The sequence below is a fragment of the Equus asinus genome, chromosome 4, assembly GCF_041296235.1.
Source record: "Equus asinus isolate D_3611 breed Donkey chromosome 4, EquAss-T2T_v2, whole genome shotgun sequence".
In the NCBI taxonomy this organism is placed as follows: domain Eukaryota; kingdom Metazoa; phylum Chordata; class Mammalia; order Perissodactyla; family Equidae; genus Equus; species Equus asinus.
In genome coordinates this window covers 22,872,404-22,893,344 of record NC_091793.1, presented here as the reverse complement: position 1 = coordinate 22,893,344, position 20,941 = coordinate 22,872,404, and the positions used below count along the sequence as shown (strand labels likewise).

General features: G+C 55.1%; 1 protein-coding gene across 12 annotated transcripts in view; it reads right to left on the bottom strand.

Moving 5' to 3' along the window:
- CSNK1E (casein kinase 1 epsilon) overlaps window positions 1-18,441 on the bottom strand; it is a 35,504-nt gene extending 17,063 nt beyond the window's left edge. For 2 of the 12 annotated variants that reach the window (XM_044779797.2, XM_044779830.2), the window contains exons 1-2: window positions 6,978-7,116; window positions 3,903-3,990 (exon numbers count right to left, since the gene is read on the bottom strand). In XM_044779797.2, the coding sequence (XP_044635732.1) occupies window positions 3,903-3,978 (76 nt within the window). In that variant the 5' untranslated portion in view covers window positions 3,979-3,990; window positions 6,978-7,116. Of the gene's footprint in view, window positions 1-3,902; window positions 3,991-4,185; window positions 4,364-5,027; window positions 6,873-6,977; window positions 7,128-18,123 lie in introns of those variants that run through there. The other 10 variants (XM_070506879.1, XM_070506882.1, XM_070506881.1 and 7 more) reach the window with 10 other exon arrangements.
- Window positions 18,442-20,941: the final 2,500 nt, after the last annotated feature.

Genomic DNA, 20,941 nt, shown 5'->3' with positions numbered 1-20,941 from the left:
CGTATCTGTCTGACACATGAGGAAACTGAGACACCAAACGGCAATGACTAAGTGCCACACAACTTCCCAGGGACAAGGACATAAGCAGTTAGGCAAAGTCTTCTGACCCCCATGGAGCAAAGAATGCTGCCACAGCTGCCTTCTGCAATGGGTCCCACCATCACCAGACTCCTTCACTCCCTCTGAATTCTATCAGGAAGCTGCCAGTCCTCTCTCTGATCTCCCTTAATTCTCACAACTACTGAGCTGAGACTCAGAGAAGTTAAGTAACTGGCCTGAGGTCACGCAGAACTGGTTGGGGCAGAGTCAGGATTTGAAACTTAGCCTCCAAAGCCCTGTTTTTTTCTCTCTTCCAATTCCCTAGCAGCTCCTTCATTCAATCAACAGTCAATCAATGACCAGATGAGGCAGCCCCACCCTGGAGCAGCTCAGTTTACCTTCAGTGGGAGCACGAAAGAATACCTCTGACTAAGTGACAAGTGTCAGGGCAGGGGTGGTGGGAGGGCCCATCAGTTAGATACAGGGGTCCGAGGTGACGGGCCAGTCTGAAAAACAAATTTGGACACAGAGAAGAGCTTAGACCTGGCCAGCCCTGGAGGGTCTGGGACCTTGGGAAGTTCTGGGAGGGGTGGGAGGGAGGTGACCAACCTGACATGCCAGCTCACTCGGACCCCCACACAGAGACACAGACACGATCACGAACCTGGCTGGACGGGAAGCAGGGGATGAAGCACCCCCACAACCACCTGTTAGGGAGCAACGTTCCCTCCCCACTTAGAACTGAGGACCAGAGTCTAAGAGGTCTGGAGAGTTCCCTAGGTGCACGGCTGCTGATTGGTAGAGTAGGACAGGCTTGGCCACCTCTGGACCCCAGGCAGCCAACTTAAGGCCCTAACAAAGCAGATCCCACTCCTAGCTTGTCCCCTTATGATGCTGAGGGGAGGGGGCAGAGGGACCCGAAGAGGAGCTGTGGGCCTTGCAGCTTCAGCCACAATGTGCTTGCCTTCAGTCAATCCTGGAAAGCAGGGCCTGGAGGCCGCGCCCAGGCCACCTGCAGAGGCCATCTGGAGTCAGGCCCTGGCACTGGCACCAGCGACAAGAACGTGGCCAGCACTGTGAACAAAGGGAGCCAGCGAGGCCAGCCGGGGAGGCCCTCCAATCACCACCGTCCTTCCCCACACCAGCAAGACAGGGGCCCAGGAAGGAGCTGGCAGGACACGATGTCAGGCCAGGGCCCCAATGCCCATGTAGCCGGCAAAGGCTGGACAGTCAGGGAGAACTGGCTGTCCACCCCCGCTCAAGCCCGAGAAGACCCAGACCCTGTGACAGCAGCAAATCCCAACCGAGACCGACGGGTGGCAGGGACACAATGTAAGCACTCCTGCTGGGCCAGAAGGTGCACATGTTTTGCACACTCACGACCCCATTTCACAGATGGAGAAGCCAAGGCTGGCCGAGGTCATCATGTGCTCAAGGGCACACAGCTGGTAAAAGAGAGGCCGGCACCTAAACCCTGTAGAATTTACTCCAGAGCCTGTACAAAGAGGAGTAAATCTGGACCTAGTTTTTAAAATGAACTAGATGACTACTAGATTAGCAGAAGCCTTGCCTCCAGGGAGGTCCCACCACACAGACCAGAGACACTGGCTTTCTGAATGGCCCTGGGCTGCCCCTCCCCTTCTCTGGGCCTCAGTTTCCCTTCTGCAAAAAGAAGGCCCTATGGGGCCGGCCCAGTGGCGCAGCGGTTAAGTGCACACGTTCTGCTTCGGTGGCCCAGGGTTCACCAGTTCGGCTCCCCGGTGTGGACCCGGCATCACTTGGCAGGCCATGCTGTGTTAGGCGTCCCACGTACAAAGTAGAGGGAGATGGGCACAATGTTAGCTCAGGGCCAGTCTTCCTCAGCAACAAGAAGAGGATTGGTAGCAGAAGTTAGCTCCAGACTAGGTGTTGTCTAGGAGCAGGTGTGCATCTGTGCCCAAAGCTGCCTGTCCACGCCCTTTGCCTTCAAGCCAGTGGCTCCAGGCTTCAGTCCTAAGCCCAAGAGCCTCCATGGTAAAAGGGTCGTTGATACCCACTCCAATTTCAGACAATAAGAAGATAAGTATTCCCTTTCACAGATGGGAATGCTAAAGCTCAGGGAGAGAAAGTGACTTATCCCAGGTCACAGAGCAAACGAGAAGTACACTGGGAACCTGAACTTGGACCTGCCCCCAAACCCCAACCTTCTTCTATCCTGCCCTAAGGAAGGCCTCTTCACAGGCCTTTGCACATTACAGCCCTCATTTCCTCACTGGTTCATGCGACAGGCCTTCTCTGAACACCCACTGCAGCCAAGCCACCTGCTGGGCACCGGGGTGTCACCTCCCCTGAAGGAGCTTGGAGCCACAGAGGAAACCTTTAAGACAGCTCCAGCCTGCACTGTTTCTTCCCTCTGCTCTGAGCTCCGACGGCGTTTACAGGAGGGTAACCTACCAGGTGCCTGCAGTGAAGTGCACATCTGCCCGGCACTGTACAGTTGACATGATGCTCTCCCATCGTCATTTCATCGGTGCCTCAAGGCAGCCCTCAGTCAGCCAGGCACCATCGTCATGTAAACCTGAGAGACGGGGACACTGAGCGCAGAGTGGCTGCACAAGGCCAGGTCTGGAACCTGGGTCTGCCACAGGTCACCCTCCCACATTCTGTCTTCTACACTCTCTCAGTGACGTGGATGGCTGTGGGTCTAAAGGCTGCCTTCTCTAGTTTTCGAGAGAGACCTCGGGCGGACAAATGGCCACACTGCCTGTTTCTTCATGTGTGAAGCGAGAATAGTACGGCTCCATCTCTGGAGGCTGCTATGAGGGGAGACCACAGGGAAACGGGGCCCCGCCCGGCACCAAGTGGTGCGCACCCGCTCCCTGTCCCCTCGGATGGGGGAGGGGGTGGCTCACTGAAGCAGAGGCCATGCCCCAGGAGCGCAGGGACCCAGGTCACCAGGTAAGAGAAGCCCCGAGCTCTGAATCACAAGCACGGCACACTGACTTGTCAGTTTCCTCTGCCCTGGACAGAACTGGTTTATTCTCCTTTTCCAAAGAGGGAAACAGAGGCAGAGGTGCTTCCAAGGGCACGGGACAGGAATGAGGATAAACCCCAGGCACGAGCCACCTTGCTCAAACAACTCCAATTCAAGACCAACACAGTGTCTCCCCTCCAGACCAACACGTGCCCAGGAAGGCCGGGACTCCTGACTCTGTCCCTCTGGCAGCTGAGAGGGCGGCATTCAAAGGCAAGGGCCCCCTTTCTCCCGGGTCGAGGACAGGGGCAAGATGCAAGCAGTGCATTTAAAATGACAACATGAGAATAAACTCAGACTTTCAACAGGAAGCACATCCGGAGAGAGATCCTAAAAGCTAAGAAACCCCCTCCCCACTGGGATTACTGGGGAGCCTGCGTCACTCCAAAATGTGCCTGGGCTGAATTCCAGTAGACTGGACCACAGGGAGGGGACCTAGCTGGGATCAAGCAGTAGCCCAGGCCTCTTCTGTCAACCAGCATCCTTCTCCCAGGGGGCTAGACACAGGGGCACAAACTCAGCCTGGGCTTTCCCACGCCCAGTTAGAGACCCATGTCATCTGCTGCTGGAAAGCAGAGCTAAAAATACTCCCCTCTGGCCAGCCTGCAGCAAGTGGGAACCCTGCCTGGCCCTGACTGTGTGAGGAGCCCCTGTGCCTGCCTCCCCCGCAACTTGCTGCTTCCCTGCCACCTGCAGTGGCCCTGGAGACAAAATGACCAAAGCATGCCACCGAAGCCCCAGAACCAAGTTCCAACTTCAGAGCCCCAAATCTCAGCATCTTTCCTCTTCCTTGTCCCCAGAGCTGTCCCACAGGTTCCAGAACCACTGAGCTGAAACCAGGAACACTCACCCAGGTAGATATCTCCAAAGGACCCGCTCCCGATCTTCCGTCCCAGCCGGTACTTGTTCCCCACACGTAGCTCCATGATTCACTCTTGCTGCGGAGGGAAGCAGACACACTGAGGTCAGAGAAGCAGGGAGCTGGGAAAGGGGCATGGGCTGCTGGACCCCAGCCTGCCCCCACCAAAGGCCAGGCAAAGCTACAAGGACCTTGGGAGACCAACATTCTCCCTCCCACTGTCCAGGAAGGGATTTGACCTCGTACTGCCTGGGGGCAACCCCCCCCAACTCACGTAGGGAATAGCTGAGGCAAGCTTAGAACAGGTGCCTGCATGGCCAGGCAGAAGGTGGAACTGGAGACCAGGCCTGGAAAGAAACAGCCAAGCCAGCACCTTGGGGGCGGGGGGCACTCATTTGGGGACCCTCCAACAGGAGCCTCTCAAGGGCAGGCCAGTCACAATGGCCAAGACCCTGAAAAGAAAATCAAGGACAAAGGGGGTGACAGAAAGGGGGGACACAGGAGCTGATCATCCTGGGGGTGCTACCATGGCAACCACCAGCAAGTTCCAATCGCCAGGCGACAGGACGAGACGAACAGAAGACCCCAAAGGGGCTCCACAGGCCCTTTAGGACTCAGAAATGCCAGGGTCCCCCCGCCGCATCTCCACTCCAGGCTTCTAGCACCAACAAGTGGAGGGCAGTCCTCCCCAGTGTGGCCTGGTCTTCCCAGAGGCCAGATCTTGCCAGTTTGCAATGTGCCCTGCAGGAGAGAGGTCTCCTCCCCAACTCACGGGGAGGGATGGGGGACCCCTAAGATCTCAGAGTGTCTACAAGAGGGCTAGTGTAGAAAACTACCCAGAGGGGCCTCCCTCTGCAGACAGGGCACTCAGGCCCAGAGAGGCCATGCCACCCGCCCCACACGCCCCAGCACAATTCAGTGGCAGAGTCTCCTTACCTAGGACCCACACTAGGATCCCGCTGCCCCACCTGGCTGCCTCCCACCCTCACAAACAGGACTCACTTATTTCATGCCAGGGGCAGGAGGCAAAACAGGAAGACGGAAAAACAGCTGTGCTAGGCACAGGGGCTCTGCCGCTTCCACATGCCAAGTGCGACCCCTAAAAGCCAGACCCACCTGGGAGGGCAGAGACTGATTCCACACTCTTTCAGGCTGCAGCTCGCCCCCTCGGCAGAGGCAAGGAGCCCGTAGCTCCTGCACAGGAGAGACATCCAGCCCCAGCATCTAGCTCCAGGGTAGCTGCCACCAAGCCCTTCACCAATGGCCGCGAGGAAGTAGCCTCCACCCGGGCGGGCCAAACTCTGGGCTCTCACCCAAGGGCCTCTGCCCACACGCCTGGCTGGTCCCAGCTGAGGGACCATGGCTGCCAGCAGAACACACTCCACATTTGCAGGGAACTCATATGTCACACACCTCACACACACACTGTCCTGTGTGTACACTCCAAAGGAAGGAAGAAAAGCAGACACACACTGTGAGCTCCACAGGGGGTGGGTGGGGGGCCAGCGGGTGTGCACACACACAAACACACACACCCCCATTCCGTTTTCCGCCAATGCCAATTCAGAGACCACACATGGCAGCCGGGAAAGCCGCAGGTTAGGAAAGGCACATAAATATACCCGCATCCTATATTACATAAATACCCACGCCGGGTTATATAAATACCGTGCCCTCCGCCTGGGAGTCTTACATAAATACACTGCACATGACCCCCAGCCCCCCCCCACCCGCCGGGCTGTGGGCAGGGAAGGGGAGAAGAGGGGGTGCCAGCAATGACCCCACAGGTGGGCACCACTGCTCTGTGCTGGCCACCCAAACCCCCCAGGGCCTCTCCCACACTCGGGGGTCGGACCCTAGCAGAGCCTTGGCTGTGCCAGCAGTGTCCCCCAAAAAGCCCCCCTCCCAGAGGAGAGAAGAAAGGATTGAGTCAGGACTGGGAGAGGCTTTCCAGCTCTGTGCTGCTTCTCCATGGGGGGGGGGGGGGCGGCGGGCTGTAAATGAAGTTAAAAAAAAAAAAGGTGGACATGGAGATTCCGGAGTTTCAGTTGGTTAAAAAAATTAGACAAACTACCAAGCAGCACAGAGCAGGGCAGCTTTCTCACTCCCTGCCCCCTCCAGCCAGGGCCCTTGTCACTGGACCATTAAAATAAAAATCGGAGGGACACCCTGGACACGAAGGCAGAGCAGCCCCAAACAGGCATTTATTGGGGGTAGCTGGACCCTCTGGATTCCCTTCCCCTCTCCCCAAATTCTCCCCGAGGGCGCCTGCACCAAGAAGAAAATATGCAAGAGAACTAGGGGAAAAGTTGGGGAGGGGGCTCACCCCGCTTTGAGTTTGGGTGTGCAGAGGCGCCCGGCAGTCCCCTCTCGCCAGACACCCAGCACAAACATAGTTTTCTGTTCCACAGAGACTTGCAAAACACGGATTCCCACACGCAGACATGGGAGAATCCGATCTGGTAAATAACCCCCACCCCTTTCTTTCTCTCGACAAAGGAAAACAGAATCGGTGGCTGGGTGACCGCACACCCCATCACCTCCGGGCCCCCCGGCGCCCCCATCCAATGCGGGACCAGCCTTGCTGACCCCCAGGTCCCGGGGTCCCGAGCCAAGAGAGAAGGGGGGGCGCAGCCGATTGTCCGGGGAAGCGTGCAGAAGCCCGGGGTTCGGCCGAGAAGCCCGAATGCACCGTAGCGGGTGCCCGCAGCACCCCAGTCCCGGAGCCCCCTCCCTCGGCGTCCCCAAAGCACAGCCCGGGGTGGCCCCGCGGCCGGCTGGGCCTGGAAGGGTCCAGCTGGGGAAGGGGGCGGCGGGCCGGTCGGGGGCCTCCCCCCGGCGAGCCTGCAAAATGATAGTCACCCTCCTCCTCCTCCTCGTCCCCAGCCGCGCCTTTGTCCTCGCCGGCCGAGCGGGCGGGCCGGCCTGCCCCCCACCCCGAGCGCGGCCGCGCGTGTGTCCGCCCGCCCCTCCCCTCCCTCTCGCGCAAAAACAAAGAGGCGGAGGGAGCCCCGTTTCCCCCCGGGTTTGCGCCCCTCCGCAGGCCCGCGGACCCCCAATATTTACCCCGCCGGGAAGGCGCTGGTGCCGGGCCGCTGCTCGGGGGGCTGCCGCGGGCGGGGGCGGCCCGCCGGGGCGGATGCCGGAGGATTCGCGGAGCCGCCCGGCGCGCCAGCCTCTCCCGGCCCAGCCGCCGCCGCCGCCGCCGCCGCCGCCGCGCTCCGCTCCGCTCGGCCCGGCCGGCCGCTGGCTCTGGGCTCTCGCCGCCGCCGCCGCCGCCCTCCTCCGGGCCCTCCTGCCCGCCCGCCCCCGCCGCCGGCTCGCGCGCTCCCGCCCGGCGCGCCCCCGCCGGCTCCCATTGAGCCCCGGGCCCGCCCGCTGATGTCATCCCCGGCCCGCCGCCGCCGCCGCCGCCGCCCCGGAGGATTTAAAGGGCCCGCGCCCTCGGCGCCCGGGGCCGCCGGGGGGCCGCAGCCGGCAAACACGGTTCCCCAGCTCCGCGGGGAGCGCCTCGCGGGAGCGCGGCCTCAAGTGTGGGGCCGGGGAGCACACACAGGCACTGACGCCCGGATGCGGTCGAGGGCACAGGTGGACACAACTGGGTGGGGTGCGGAGGAGGAGGGCACGCAGAAAGCTGGAGTTTTCTAGACCTAAAGCCTCCTCTCCCCGCTGCCGGGTAGTCTCTCCTCTAAACCCAAAGCAGCGGCCCCCTCCGAGGCCAGCGGATATGCCCCTTACTGCCACCCGAGAATGCTGAGAGTTGGGGGCTCGCTCCGCCTTCAGGCATTCTCCGAGTGCTGCGGAGAACACAGGCCAGGTTGATTCAGGGATCACCGGTTTCCCAGGACAGCAAGAGATGGAAGGACGCTGACAGAAGGCCCGGGGGGGGGGTGGGGGTGGGGGGGGGTGGCCTGGGCTCAGCTCCCCTCTCCTGCCATGGAGCAATCAAAGGCAGAGACCTTTTCTTCTCCCTCATCCGTCTTCCAGCAGCTCAAACTGTGGTGGGCACAGAGCAGACCCTCAAACCCTAATCCTGTTCTCACTCGTTTACTGAGGGACCCCACACGCTGCCCTGGAACCAACACTTGAGTCAGGATCCAGAGTGGTGCACGTTTAGTCACCTCCCAGCTCTGGGCTTCAGTTTCCATATCTGCAAATGGAGAAGAAGAACGCCTGGCTCCCCAGGTCACTGGGAGCAGTAATGAAGGCTTCCTACCGGCTTCCAGAGCGGCCAATGCAAGGTCCCAGGGCAGAGTGATTAAAGAGATGATATTTACACTTTGCCATGCAGAGCTCCAAATTATGACACACATCCATTCACACACACAGCTGTGACTGTGGACACACAAAATGCCGGAGTACACTCATGCAATCCCGGAAGCATGGTTCCTGAGAAGAGTCACTTCCATAATAACTGCATCTTCCCTCGAGCCTGAGGGACTTAGTCACACACTGTCCAAACTGGCAAGAGCCCCACAAACCAGGTTCTTCTTTCACAGCCCAGAGAGGGGAAGGGGTTTGCCCAGGATCACACAGCGCAGCAAGATGGCTCTTTTCTCCCAATGGTCTCAGAGAAGCTGAGTCTATCATCAGCCCATTTCCACGAGCAGGAGAGTGAAGACAACCCTTCTCCCAGGAGAGGTCTGCAGCAGTCAACTGGGGACCTGTCCTCAGTGCTGCCTTCGCTGGAGCAGGGGGTCACCAGCCAAGGTGATGGGCTTTGCTTGGCCTGCAGGGTTTTTTTTTTTCTGCTGTTTTTTAATTTTGTTTTGTTAATTGATTCCCAATGTTTTAAGATGGGAAGATACCATAGTACGGATACATAGCCCCAGCTTGTCTTGAAGCACCAGGAGAACCGGCCACTCTGGACCCAAACTCTTGCTGGGCCCTGGCCACGCTCAGCCAGCCTTAGCAGCAGCTACCCTCTTTGGTCACAGCCCAAGAGCCCCATCTTGTTGCCTCACTTCAGCTTGTCTGGCCCATTTTTAGGACTCCCTTCGTCCCCTGGAAGTCCCCGAGTGTGGCCCTGTCCTAGAGTCGGCCACCACACTTCCCCACCAGCGCCCTTCCCTTCGTCGTCTGTTTTCATCCCAACCCTGAACCCCGAGACTCTGCTCCCGGTGTCCCAGGGATGCCAGCCTTTGCTGCGGCCACACGTTCTCCTCAAGTGAGACAACGGGCCCAGGCCTGGGGCCCAGGCAGAGGGACCCTGGCACTACGGAGCAGGGCGGAATGCACCCCTGTGTCCTCCATCCTATTAAAAAGAAACAACAAGCCCAACATGGAGTTGTTTAGGCTAAGCCCCACCAAGACTTAATACCTCCCCTAATTGCCTCTCCCGGGAGTGGAGTTTTAAACCAATCAGTCTGGAATTTCCTGGTCAACACCAGCAGTGAGGTAATCTGCTTGAGAAGACCCCCAGCCTTCCCCTAAGGGAAAGTGATCTTGCCTGAAATACTAGCTTTGTTAACCTCTTTGTCTCATCCTTGTCTGCCTGTAAAAATCTTCCATTTTGTACAACTCCTCCGAGTTGTTTCCTCCTGTCTGTTTCCTGGAGGGGCTGCTGCCCTATTCATGAATCGCTGAATAAAGCCATAGATCTTTAAATTTACTGCATTGAATTTTTGCTCTTCAACAATTCTCAACATCCCAACCTTCCAACCTGGGCCCTGGTTCCCGGTTATGGGCCCTCCCTCCCCAGGAAGGGACTGTGCATCTGCAGCACCTACTAAGCGCCTGGCCCTCGGCGAGGTGGTTCTCCGTTTAATCCTACTCTCTTCTTTCCCTTGGTTGATAGACAGGGAGTCCGAGGTTCCTAACAGCGCTTGCCTAAGGGCACACGTTAACCACCAGGATGTCCTACATGCCCCTCCCAATCTTGTCACTCGCCCCCCTCCCCATTCCAAAATTTGTAACCACCACCAGGAGCCCCACTGAAGATCCTGGTCAGTAACCCGGACCAGTCTTAAGACCCATTCCTGCCCCCATGGAATGGGGTCTCTCCTGCTGTCTCTCCTGCTGTCCCACCCCCTCCCTCCCTTGGAAGAAAGCTCCCCACACCCTGTCCTTGAGGAGCTGTGAGTTCTCCTTCCTCCTCCCCTCGAAGACCAGCCCGTGGGCCCTTCAAAGGAGCTATGCAGCTCAGCTCTAAGGAGAAAAAGACATGAGACAAAACCCAGGAATGGAGGCAGTTCCAAGGGAAAGAAATCTTGTTGAGTTCTAGCAGCCTCTGGGCCTGACTTCTCTCTCCAGACTAGGTTCTCAATGATTCCTCCTGGGACTTAACTCCCAACCTTAAAGCCCAAGGGTGTGGCCAGCTTAAGTACCCCTAGCCATTCTCCTTGCACACCTACCCACCCACCCACTGGCCCAGAAGATGCCATCAGGCCTGGAACAATAGGTGTCAGTGAAGTCCCAGCTCACATGTCCCACCCTGGGTTTTAGCTGTTCGGCACGGGTCAGGAGGAGCGGTTCCCCCAGCACCTTTCCAGTCCGACGTTTTGTACCTGTCTCCTTGGCACCCTAGAGCATGGGGCTGGGGATCTCAAGGACAGTCCTGGAACTGCCAGACCACGAGGATGATACCGCCATGAAACCAAACATGGGCAGAAAGATTTCAGTGTCTCCCAAAGGGATCAGCAGCCTGAGTCTTGACTGTGGGCACCAAGGATTTACTACACATCAGGGAGGGTCCTTAAAACGCCCTACACAAGCTTTCCCCTGAGGCTGTCCTCCAGCCTCAGGGCCTTAGCCCTGGCTGTTCCCACTGCCTGGTATGCTTTTCCCTCTGATATCCACAAGGCTCATTTCCTTACTTCCCTCAGGTCTTGACTCCCAAGTCGCCTTCACAGGGAGGCCTTGCAGCCCTCCTGATGTAAGATTGCAGCCCACCTAGGGCACTGCCTCCCCCTTCTCTGCTTCCTGGCACTGACCACCATGCCACATATTCTACAGGGTCGTATCTGAATTTTGTTTTGGTTGGCATCCTCCACTGAATATAAGCTGCACGAAGACAGGGAGTTAATGCTATTTGGGGGCACCACTGCGTCACACAAGAATAGTATCTGGCACGTAGGAAGTATTCAACAAATATTTGCGAGATGAGTGAATGGATGGACTGTGAAGGGACAGCCTCCACTGTCTCTGACAAAATGTGAAGAGTCACATTTATTGAGCACCTACTGTGTGCCAGGCCCTCCACGAGACATGTTACCTGCCCTGACTGGTTCAACCCTCACATCTACCCTCAGTGAAGGGAGGGCCTGGCGGAGCCAGTGCCCTTAACCCCTTCGCCCAGGCTAGCGGAGAACGCAGTGCCAAGACAACTCCCCACCCCCTCCCTCAGGACCTCGAGCCCCTCTACCGGAGAAGCAATTCTAGGCCCCAGCCAAGAGCCGCAAGGGCCCATGGGACTCATTTATTCCAACGCCGTCATTTCACAGGCGGCGACTAAGACCCGCCTTGCTCACGGTCACAGGGGAGGCCCCAGACGGTAGCACACTGTGGTTAAGAAGCTGGCCTCCAGTGCTGACTCTGCCACTTTTTAACTGTGTGACCCCAGGAAACTTCCTTAAATTCTCTGAGCCTCGTTTGTAAAATGAAGATAACACAGATGATCCTGCGCAAAAACAACTCGGCCCAGAAGCAGACCCGAGTAAGAGGAAGATGTTGACACTGTTACTGTTCTGAGGAGCAGACAGGGAGTAAAACCTGGACTTGGACTTCTAGAACCACAGGCTGCGTCTCCAGCTTCTTCTCTCCTCGCTCCACCTGCCCTGCAGGGGCCACCAGCAGCCCCTTCGAGGTGGGGGGTGGGTTGCAGGTGGGCAAACCTGGGTGGACCCAGGTGAGCTGCTGGCCTTGCCCACCCTCTGTCTTCACCCATCATCTTGGCTCTACGAGGCCCCTGCAGGAAGTTTCTCTGGGGTCCTCCTCTTCTCAGCGGCTACTCGGGTCTCTCCCAAGACCGCTGAGGGTCAGCGGCCCACACGGGCTCTGCTCCAAGTGGTCCTGCTCAGGGATGCCAGCCCGGGACTGCTGCCCTGGTGCATCCTCCTCACCCAGCGAGGCCTCGGCTCCTGGCCCCCAGGCCCTTCCACGATGTTCCACCCACCCTGACTGCTCCTGGAGCAGTGCTCCATCTCTAGTTGGCACCATGGCCCTGGCTTCTGCAGACTCCACTGCTTTTAGACATTTCTCCCAGGTGACCCCCCGACACCGCCATGCCTGGCCAGGTCATTCCCGGCAGTGGCGCCTCCCTCCTCCTCTGTCTTCAGTGGAGAGGTGGGGGTGGGGGTGGGGGGCCAGGGGCGGATAGCAAGAGGCTTGGACCAGGGGCCCAGAGGCCCGGGTTCGAGTCCCAGGTCAGCCACTGCAGTTCAGCAGGACCTTGAAGAATTCACAGCCCCTCTCTGGGGGGCTGGACAAGGTGACCTCGAAGGCTCTTTCTTCAGTCTCCCCATCTGCAGAGTAAGAACTGGCCTGGTGGGGAAGGGCCCTGTGTGCTCTACATCCGGAGCGCTCTGTTGAGAAAGATCCTCAGCTCACACACATCAGCTCGCTCGGTGGCAAGGGCTCTCTCCCCAACCCCCCACCCCCCATTCAGAACAGTGCATTTCCTATCAGCTCTTCCTCCCAGCTGTATTCTGAACCCAGCCACCTCTCACCGTGTGCGCTTTTCACTCAGACGCTATAGCGGTCTGTTAACTGGTGAGATCACATCCCTCAACTACCGAAAATTCACCAATGGCCCCCTCTGTCCTTAGTGTGAAATTTACATTCTTTCCCAGGCCTGCTATGATCTGGCCCCTCCCTTCCTCTCAGACTCCATGTCAAACCTCGCTCCCCCGTCTTCTTTCATTTCATCACCCCACAGGGCCTTTGCACTTGCCGTTCCTTCTGCCTAGAATTATCTCCCCTCAGATCTTTAAATGGCTGCCTCCCACTCATGGTTCAAGTCACGACTCAAAAGTCGCCTCCTCACAGAGGCCTTCCTTGACCACACCATCTTAAGTGGGCCCCCCTCCTTCTGTCCCTCTCTACTGGATTGCTCTGCTTTATTTTCTTTATGGCACTTACTACAGGCTGAAAACATTAACTTGCTTATTTTTAATGCCCTTGAACACAAGTTCCGAGAGAAAGAAACCCTCCTATAGGTGTTCCTCTGGGTGCTCAATTGGTAATGTGTGCCCCATAAACACTTGTGCAGTGTGTGACTTCTGCCATGGGTGTGTGGTCGTTGGGGGTGGGGGGAGGGGGAGGCAGGGCCTGGCACTTTCCATCCCTGGGCCAGACAGTGCCACACAGCCTTCCCTCAGGGACAGGCCTTATCCGTGGCTTCTCCCCATCGCCCCCCCTTCTCTGGTGGGCTCTCGGCCCTCCCACCTCCACTGGGGCAAACCTCTCTGGGGATTCCTAATGCTGCTGGGCTTCTCGGCGGGAATTCACTCTCAGAGGAGCTAGGAACACCTGTCCCATGTCCCATAGGCACAGGAAGCACTGAAAATACCCCAGCCTCACCAAAGGGCCACGTCATCTTCCTTCAACTTGGCCTGTCACCTCACTGCCCCTCTGGGCTCACCTGACCCCTCTGCTGGGCACAACCTCTCTGTTTGCATGGCTGGCAACCCTCTCCAAACCTTGCTGCTTCCATCCTCTGGGAACCGAAGGAATCTCACACCCAGGACACACAAGCGCTCATCAGCCGGGCCAGGGGATGGTGATGACGGCCACGGCTAATAGTCCCCATTCCCACAACAACACTTCTCAACTCAGCAGAGTTGGTGCGATTCATCATCTCCTTGCCGAGTCACATGTTTGTCCACAAACATTTCCTGATGCCAACTCCTCACGGGGCCTGAGAGAGCCACACTGGACCCTGCCCCCCAGGAGCTGACAACCCACCTGCGGGGGCTGGGTGCACACACAGGAAAGATGGACTAACTACACCAGAGAGAACACGCTGGACAATTGGTGCCACAGGACGGATCCACGTGGCCTGGCGTCAGTGGAGGCGCCAAGGAGTGGCAAGCCACCCCCTCACCCGCCACCTGGGGCGTTCTATGAGATGCACGCCTGGGTTTTCTTAACTTTATGGGAAGCACTACACAAATACAGTGTCCAGACAAGTCCCCAGCCCCCTTCTAACCCTGATGCCCCCTAAGCCCCTTCTACGGAGAAAGGTGGGAGTCATCCCTGGGGAGGGTGGGAGGAGGCGGGGCTTGAAGGTGGCTAGACTTGGAGGGTGGAGAGACGGCCGCAGGCTGAGGAGGAACAGCCGGAGTGGACATGCCGTGGAAGGAACCTCAGACATTCTGAGCCAGGGGCCCGCGGCGGGGAGACCAGTCAAACGGCCTCTGGGCTCCCCCTCCCTGGGGGGAGAAGGCTGAAGGCAGGTGGAGTCTCTAACCCCAAGCAGCTAAGTATGAATTTCTCTACTGGTTTTGCTGAGAACAGTTCGAATTTTCCACATGGATGGGAAGAAGAGGGAGAGAACAAGCAAACTAGTATTTGTTGGACAGACGACGTGCCAGGCCCCACACTGGGCACTCGTTATCAGACCTTGTTCAATTCCACAAGAGTCTTATGAGCAGAGGATCACCCCAGCCGTTTTACAAGTAAAACCCAAGGCTGAGAGTTTAAGAGAATCTGACCTACTGTTGGTAAAGTTTACCAAGGACTCCAACTGACCCCTCCAGGCCCACTCTGGAGCCTCCCTCTGCCTTGGGGACTGCACCCTAATCTGCCTTTATCTCCCCTGGTGCACGCCAGCTGGGACCTGCCCATGTATCTGAATGACATCCTTACCGTTCAGGACACTATGAGTTCGCTAGCCCACTCCGGAAGCGTCCAGGGGACTCTGGTGACCACTATCGTAGCTGACTTCAGAGGAGGTACCAGCCCCTCAGGAAGCTCACTAAGTGATCCACTGGGAGGTGGGAAGGAAAAACTGGAATTGGTATTCTTATTTGGTTTTTCATCTTAGCCTTCCAGATATTCTATTTTAGGGGCCAGCCCGGTGGTGCAGCAGTTAAGTTCACATGTTCTGCCCCGTGGCCCGGGGTTCGCCGGTTCGGATCCTGGGTGTGGACCTATGCACCGCTTGTCAAGCCATGCTGTGGCAGGCATCCCACATATAAGTAGAGGAAGATGGGCATGGATGTTAGCTCAGGGCTAATCTTCCTCAAAAAAAACCCCCAAAACTCCAGATATTCCATTTTAACGTATGTTTTATAATGCACCCAGTAGCACAGGGGAACATATATACCTAAGTTATGACAAATATATGTACATTTGAATACAAAATGCATGCTCAAAAATATTTGCACAGACTGGGTATGCAACCATAGTTTGCATTAGCGTTTGCGGCCCCCTGCAATGAGTTCTCACTTGACAGGCAGTGGGGATAGAGACCCTCCTTCAACAAGCTGGGTTCAAATCCTTAATTGGCTACTTCTGGGCTTGTCACTGGGCGAGTTTACAGAAACTTCTAAGCCTCAGTTTCCTCATCTCAGAAATGGGAGTGGCAAAAGCACCCAACTCAACTGGATGAAAAGAGACGATGGACATAAAGCCCGTGGCCCCGAGCCTGACACCTGGATGAGAGACACAGTTATTATTAATTCAGTTACAGGGAGCAGAGCCGGGCCTGGCCTGGGCCCTGTGGTGGGCCCTGCCCTGGCGGAGTGTGTCTGCTCTAGGAGACCCAGAACCCAGAAGAGGTCATTATAAATCAGGGTGACCAGGGTTAAGACAGGGATCGGGACATCAACAGAGTGTGGGCATTCCCCCAGAAAGTCCTGATGGCCCGGGCAGAAGACAACGACATAGATGTATTTGGGAAAATTGACATGTATCAAATCAGACGCCATCTTAGGCTAAAGAGGCAGCCCCGTGCAGGGGTGACGGGGGTGGGCGATGGGGTTAGACCCCTTGGCATTGAACCCTGGCTCCACTTGGGCAACTTACTTACCCTGTCTGTGCCTCAGTTTCACCATCTGTAAAACAGGGATGATAGTGGACCCATTTCCCAGTATCGCTCTGAAGCACTTAGAACAAAGGCTGGCCAGTGAGGCCCTCGATAAGTATTAGCTGTCAGGTTCTTGAATGGACCAGTGGCAGAGGAGTGGATGTTTCAGAAAATGTCAATTCCCAGGCCCAAGGCAGGGACTTGATTCCGGGTCCTGGGGCTGACTGTCATTCTAAATGACTCAGAATTGTGACTATGCAATGGACCATCTCCAGTTTTCTGTGAATTGGACGGTTACGTCCCCAATTCTGTTTCGGAACATCAGAGACCCCAGACACCCAATTGCTAGAGGAGTGTGACGTCCTTATTCCTGTCCTGGAGTGAGAGGCCTGGCAGGAAGAGACAGTCCCAGAGAGTTGCGGACCCTCACTACGAGATTTTCTGGACCCTTAGGAGCTGCCGCCAGGGCACAGAGCCCTTTCTCATCCAGCGGGAGCACGAAAGCCAAGTTAGGAGAACAGAGCAAATCCTCCCAGGTCTACAAACAGATGGCTCAGGGGCGTGTGGATTTCCCACCCTAAGTGAGACACGGCCACAGGGGCCTGTCTGGTTAAGCTGACCGTTACCCAGGCCCCCCTCTGAAGATGGCCAGAGAGTCAAGAAGATGAGGGGTCAGGGTGGGTGGGGTGTACGACCAGGAATTGAACAGGCCCCTAAAATTGGAAGGAGGCTCTGCTGCCTGTCGATGGATGGGCCTGGCAGCAGGTACCGAGTAGGCAGGTGGGGAGTTATCCTCATTGCACAGATGAGGAAACGGAGGACCTGTTGTCTCTAGGCACACCTTAGCCTGGTTCAGGCACAGCCAATGACTTGCCCCTGACCTCCTCCTTCCCTGACATCAAGTAGTCTCTGGCGCAGAGACCCCTGGGGGAGTTAGGCGCCCTGGCGTCCAAACCTGCTCTGTGACTGCTCCTTGTGTGGATGCCGAACAAATTACCTGTCCTCTGAGCCTCAGTTTCCTCATCTGTACAAGGAGTTGATTGCTCAGCTCCATCTCGGCCTCCCCTCCTACTTTTCTTCCAATCCCCTCACTCAGAAGTGCTTCCAGGAGCTCACCCCAAGGAGCTGAACCCATCTGGGGGCCTGGAGGTCACGACCTCGCCTCAGGGACCCTGTTTGTGCCTGATGCACACAGAGCAGATGTGGACCATGCCTGCTGGTTCGTGCCCACCTGCCCCGGACCCAGAGACACCTCCATTCTGAGGGTTTTCCCAAGAGCCCATCCCCTTCTCCCCAGCTCTTTTTCTGCTCTGGTCCCTCAGCAGCTTCAGCTGGTCCAGATTCCTGCTTCAAACTCACAAACATAGGGACCATTTTTCTGCCAGAACTGGGGGTGGGGGGGGGGAGGGGGATTTTCTACATAAATTGGCTCACCTAATCGTCACAACACCCTGGAGAAGTAGCTTTATGTATGCACTTCCCAGATGTGGAACTGATGCTTAGACAGAGCAGAGCTCTTTCCCAAGGTCCCACTGTTGGAGGCAGAGATTTTGGGCTGTCTGACCCAGACCCACGTTTTTTCTATTACACCTCCTCGTCTCCCTCTCAAACCCTTCCTTCAAGTGTTCTGAATGGTACCTGACTATGGCCCATCCCTCAAATAATATGTAAATGTGACATTATGCAGCCATTAAAAATAATGATGACATATACACGAATGACTAATAACAACACGAGAAAATGCTTATGACACAATGTTAAGAGAGTTTTGAAAAGCAAGACACAAAAATTGTAAATACAGTATAATCAAATTATACTAAAATGATTGTGCATAGAAAAAAGACTGAAAGGAAATACACCAAAACAGCCCCGGTGGCTTTGTCTGTGTCTTGGTAGCATGGGCGATTTCTTTCCTGCTAGTCTCCTTTTGCCAGATAGTCAATCACTGCATATTTTACAAGGAAGAAAAAATATTATGTAAAAAAATAATAAATTTGTGGTTGAAATATTTGGAAACCTGCTGTTTCCTCTTCAGCGTCCGCTCCGTCAAATCCCTCCAAAGCCTGTTTTCAGGACAACGTGACTATGACCAAGAGACAAGGTAGGAGTTTGGGGAGCAACGAGTTCCTCCACAGACCCACGCCCAGCTCCTTCTCTTTGACCAGGGTCTGCTCTCCGTCGAGTGAGGACCCCCACCCCGGACCCTCCTCCCAGCCCCAAGTAGGAGCTTCTGCTGACGCTCACCTGACACTCGCGGGTCGGCCTCCGAGATGCGAGACGCGCACACCTGTCCCTCCAGGTGAGGACTCGGCGAGGACGCCGCGCGCCGGGAGGAGGAAGCCTGCCGGGGGCGGGGTCGTGACGTCAGCCATCCAGCCCCGCCCTGGCCTCCAGGCCACGCCCCGGCTTCCCTGGTCCCCGGGGGTTCGTGCTTCTCAAGCTTGCGGCGTGAGGTGCGTGCGACACTTCCCCCGACGCGCAGGAGCCACGTGAGCCGGTCCACCGGCCATTAGCCGGGCCTGCCTAAGGGAACCTCCAAGGTGGCCCTTGGGGGTGGGCGGACTGAAAGGGGAGATTCTAACTCTTCCAGAACCAGGATCCCTGTGAGAATCCGAGAAAGAGCTGGGACCCCCCCCCCCCCACTCCCTACCTCACCTCCCCACCTCCACCCCTGGTTTACACAGAACCGGGCCTCGGATTCCAGATTCAAATCACCTGGAGTAAAGACTGACCTCCAGAGGGACAGAGGGAGCCTTGATTCCCCTAGTGTTTTCTTCTTATCCTACGCCCTGTACTTCTCCAGACCCTGCCTCCGACGCTTCCTGCTAAGGAACGGCGGGGGGGGGGGGGAGGGGGGGGGGTGAGTGGCTGAGAAGTGTGATCCCAGCCCTTGAGGGTTAAGGAAAGTTGTCCTGGCATCTAACACCTGTAGTCAGGAAACTGTTTCCGTCTTTGTAGTATCTGAGATTGTTTATATTTGGCAAAGTTCTGTGTTGAAAATGCCATCCTGCTGGAGGGGGCCAAAATAGGTTTCCCCCATCCAAGAACTTAAAAAATGTGCTTGCCCTTGGACCCAGCAGTTCCATTTCTGGAAATCTATCTTAAGGAAGTTGTCCAGAATACATACTCATTACGGAGTTCCTCATAAGGGTGAAAATCGAAACTAGTCTTAAGCGTCCACTGCGGGGGTGGGGTGGGTGAACAGCACAACCCACAATGGAATATTACTCAACCATTAAAAGTTATGTTTACAAACAGCTTATAATATGAGGAAATACGTTAAAATATTAAGAGAATAAAAGCAGGACGTAAATGTGTGATGGCAGCAGGACTGCAGTTGTATTTAAAAACAAAACACAATTCTATGCACAGAAAAGAAGAGCCTGGAAAGAAAATGTTCACTGTGGTTATTTTTGGGTGGGGGCACTATGAGCCTCGTTTTTTATCCTTCTGTTTTCCTGCTTTTCATCTAATCGGTTTATGTCACTTTTATAAAGTCCCTTTATTTCTTAAAAACGTTCCCTTTAATTGAGCATTTACTATAATCTAGGATAAGCCCCTTTCGCATAATCCTTGCAATAGCCCTGAGGTGAGAAATACTGTTTTCCTCCTGTTACAGATGAGGAAACCAAGGTCTGAGAGGTTGATTCCTGAGGTCACGCGGGTAGAAAGGGTCAGACACAGGCCTCTCCGTTTCAAGGCCAGAGGGGCTCTTAAGCAGCCTTCTGATTAACCACCAAGCTAAAAGGGCCACCAACCACCTTTGGGCTAAAGGGAACCAAGGAGAGGGTTTGTCCATCCTTGGGCTGCAGCTTCAAGAGGGAACCACAGGGTCTCAGCGCACCCTCCTCCCCAAGGTGAGCCCCTCCCTCCCAACCAGGAGGCTTTGCGGCTGGCTGGGCACTGGTGGGACCCTGGGAGGACACAGCTTCCCAGAGACCAAGCTCCAAGGTTGAGAGGTCAGCCAGTCTAACTTCATTGGTTATTTTTATAAACTTAATATATTTTTCAGATTATAAAAGCAATATATATATTTGTTATAGAAAATTGGAGAAGTCAATAAAATATAAAGAAGAAAATAAAAGTCAACCCCTTTATTGCTTTACCTTTTGTCATAAAAATTTTAAATTACGCTAAAAAGTAGAGGGCATATAGTCTAATGAACCCATATACCAATCCCTAATTTTCAACAAATATCAACATTTTCCATTCTTCTTTCATCCATCCCCCCACATGTATTTTTTAAAAAGGAAATTCCAGAGATCATATCATTTCACCTGTAAATACTTCAGTAATTACCTCTAATAGATAAGGACTTTGTTAAAAAAACAAGAAACACACACAATATCATTATTACACCTGGCAAAAGTAATACCCTTTCTTTCATTAGATCATTTAATGTGTAGTCTATGTTCTAATTTCCCTAATTTGTCTCCAAATTTGTCTTTTTATTTGATTGTCTTTTTATAGCTGGTTTGTTTGAATCAGGATCCACACAAGGCTCATATATTATATCTGGTTGATATTTCTTATAAACCTCTCTCTCTCTGTCTTTCACTGAGATAAAATTCACATGCCATAAAATCCAACATTTTGAAATGTACAATTCAATGGCTTTAAACAGATTCACAAGGTTTTGCAACCATTGCCACTATCTAATTCCCTAACATTTTTATCACCCAACAAAGAAACTCCATACTCACTATTAGTCACTCCCCATTTCTGCCCTCTTTGCCTCCAGCCCCCAATGACCATTAATCTACTTTGTCTTTTGCCTATTCTGGATATTTCATATAAATGGAATCATACAGTATGTGACCTTTTGTGTCTGGTTTCACGTAGCGTAAAATGCTTTTAAGGTTCAACCATGTGGTAACCTATATCATTACTCCATTCCTTTTAATGGCTGAATAATATTCCAGACCGAGTTTCCTAATCTGGATTTGGTTGACTGCATCCCTGTGGTGTCTTTTAACATGCTCCACTATCCCCCATATTTCCTATCAACTGGTAATTATATGTAGAGTCTTGAAGCTGGAGGCTTGATGTGATTTGGATTCAA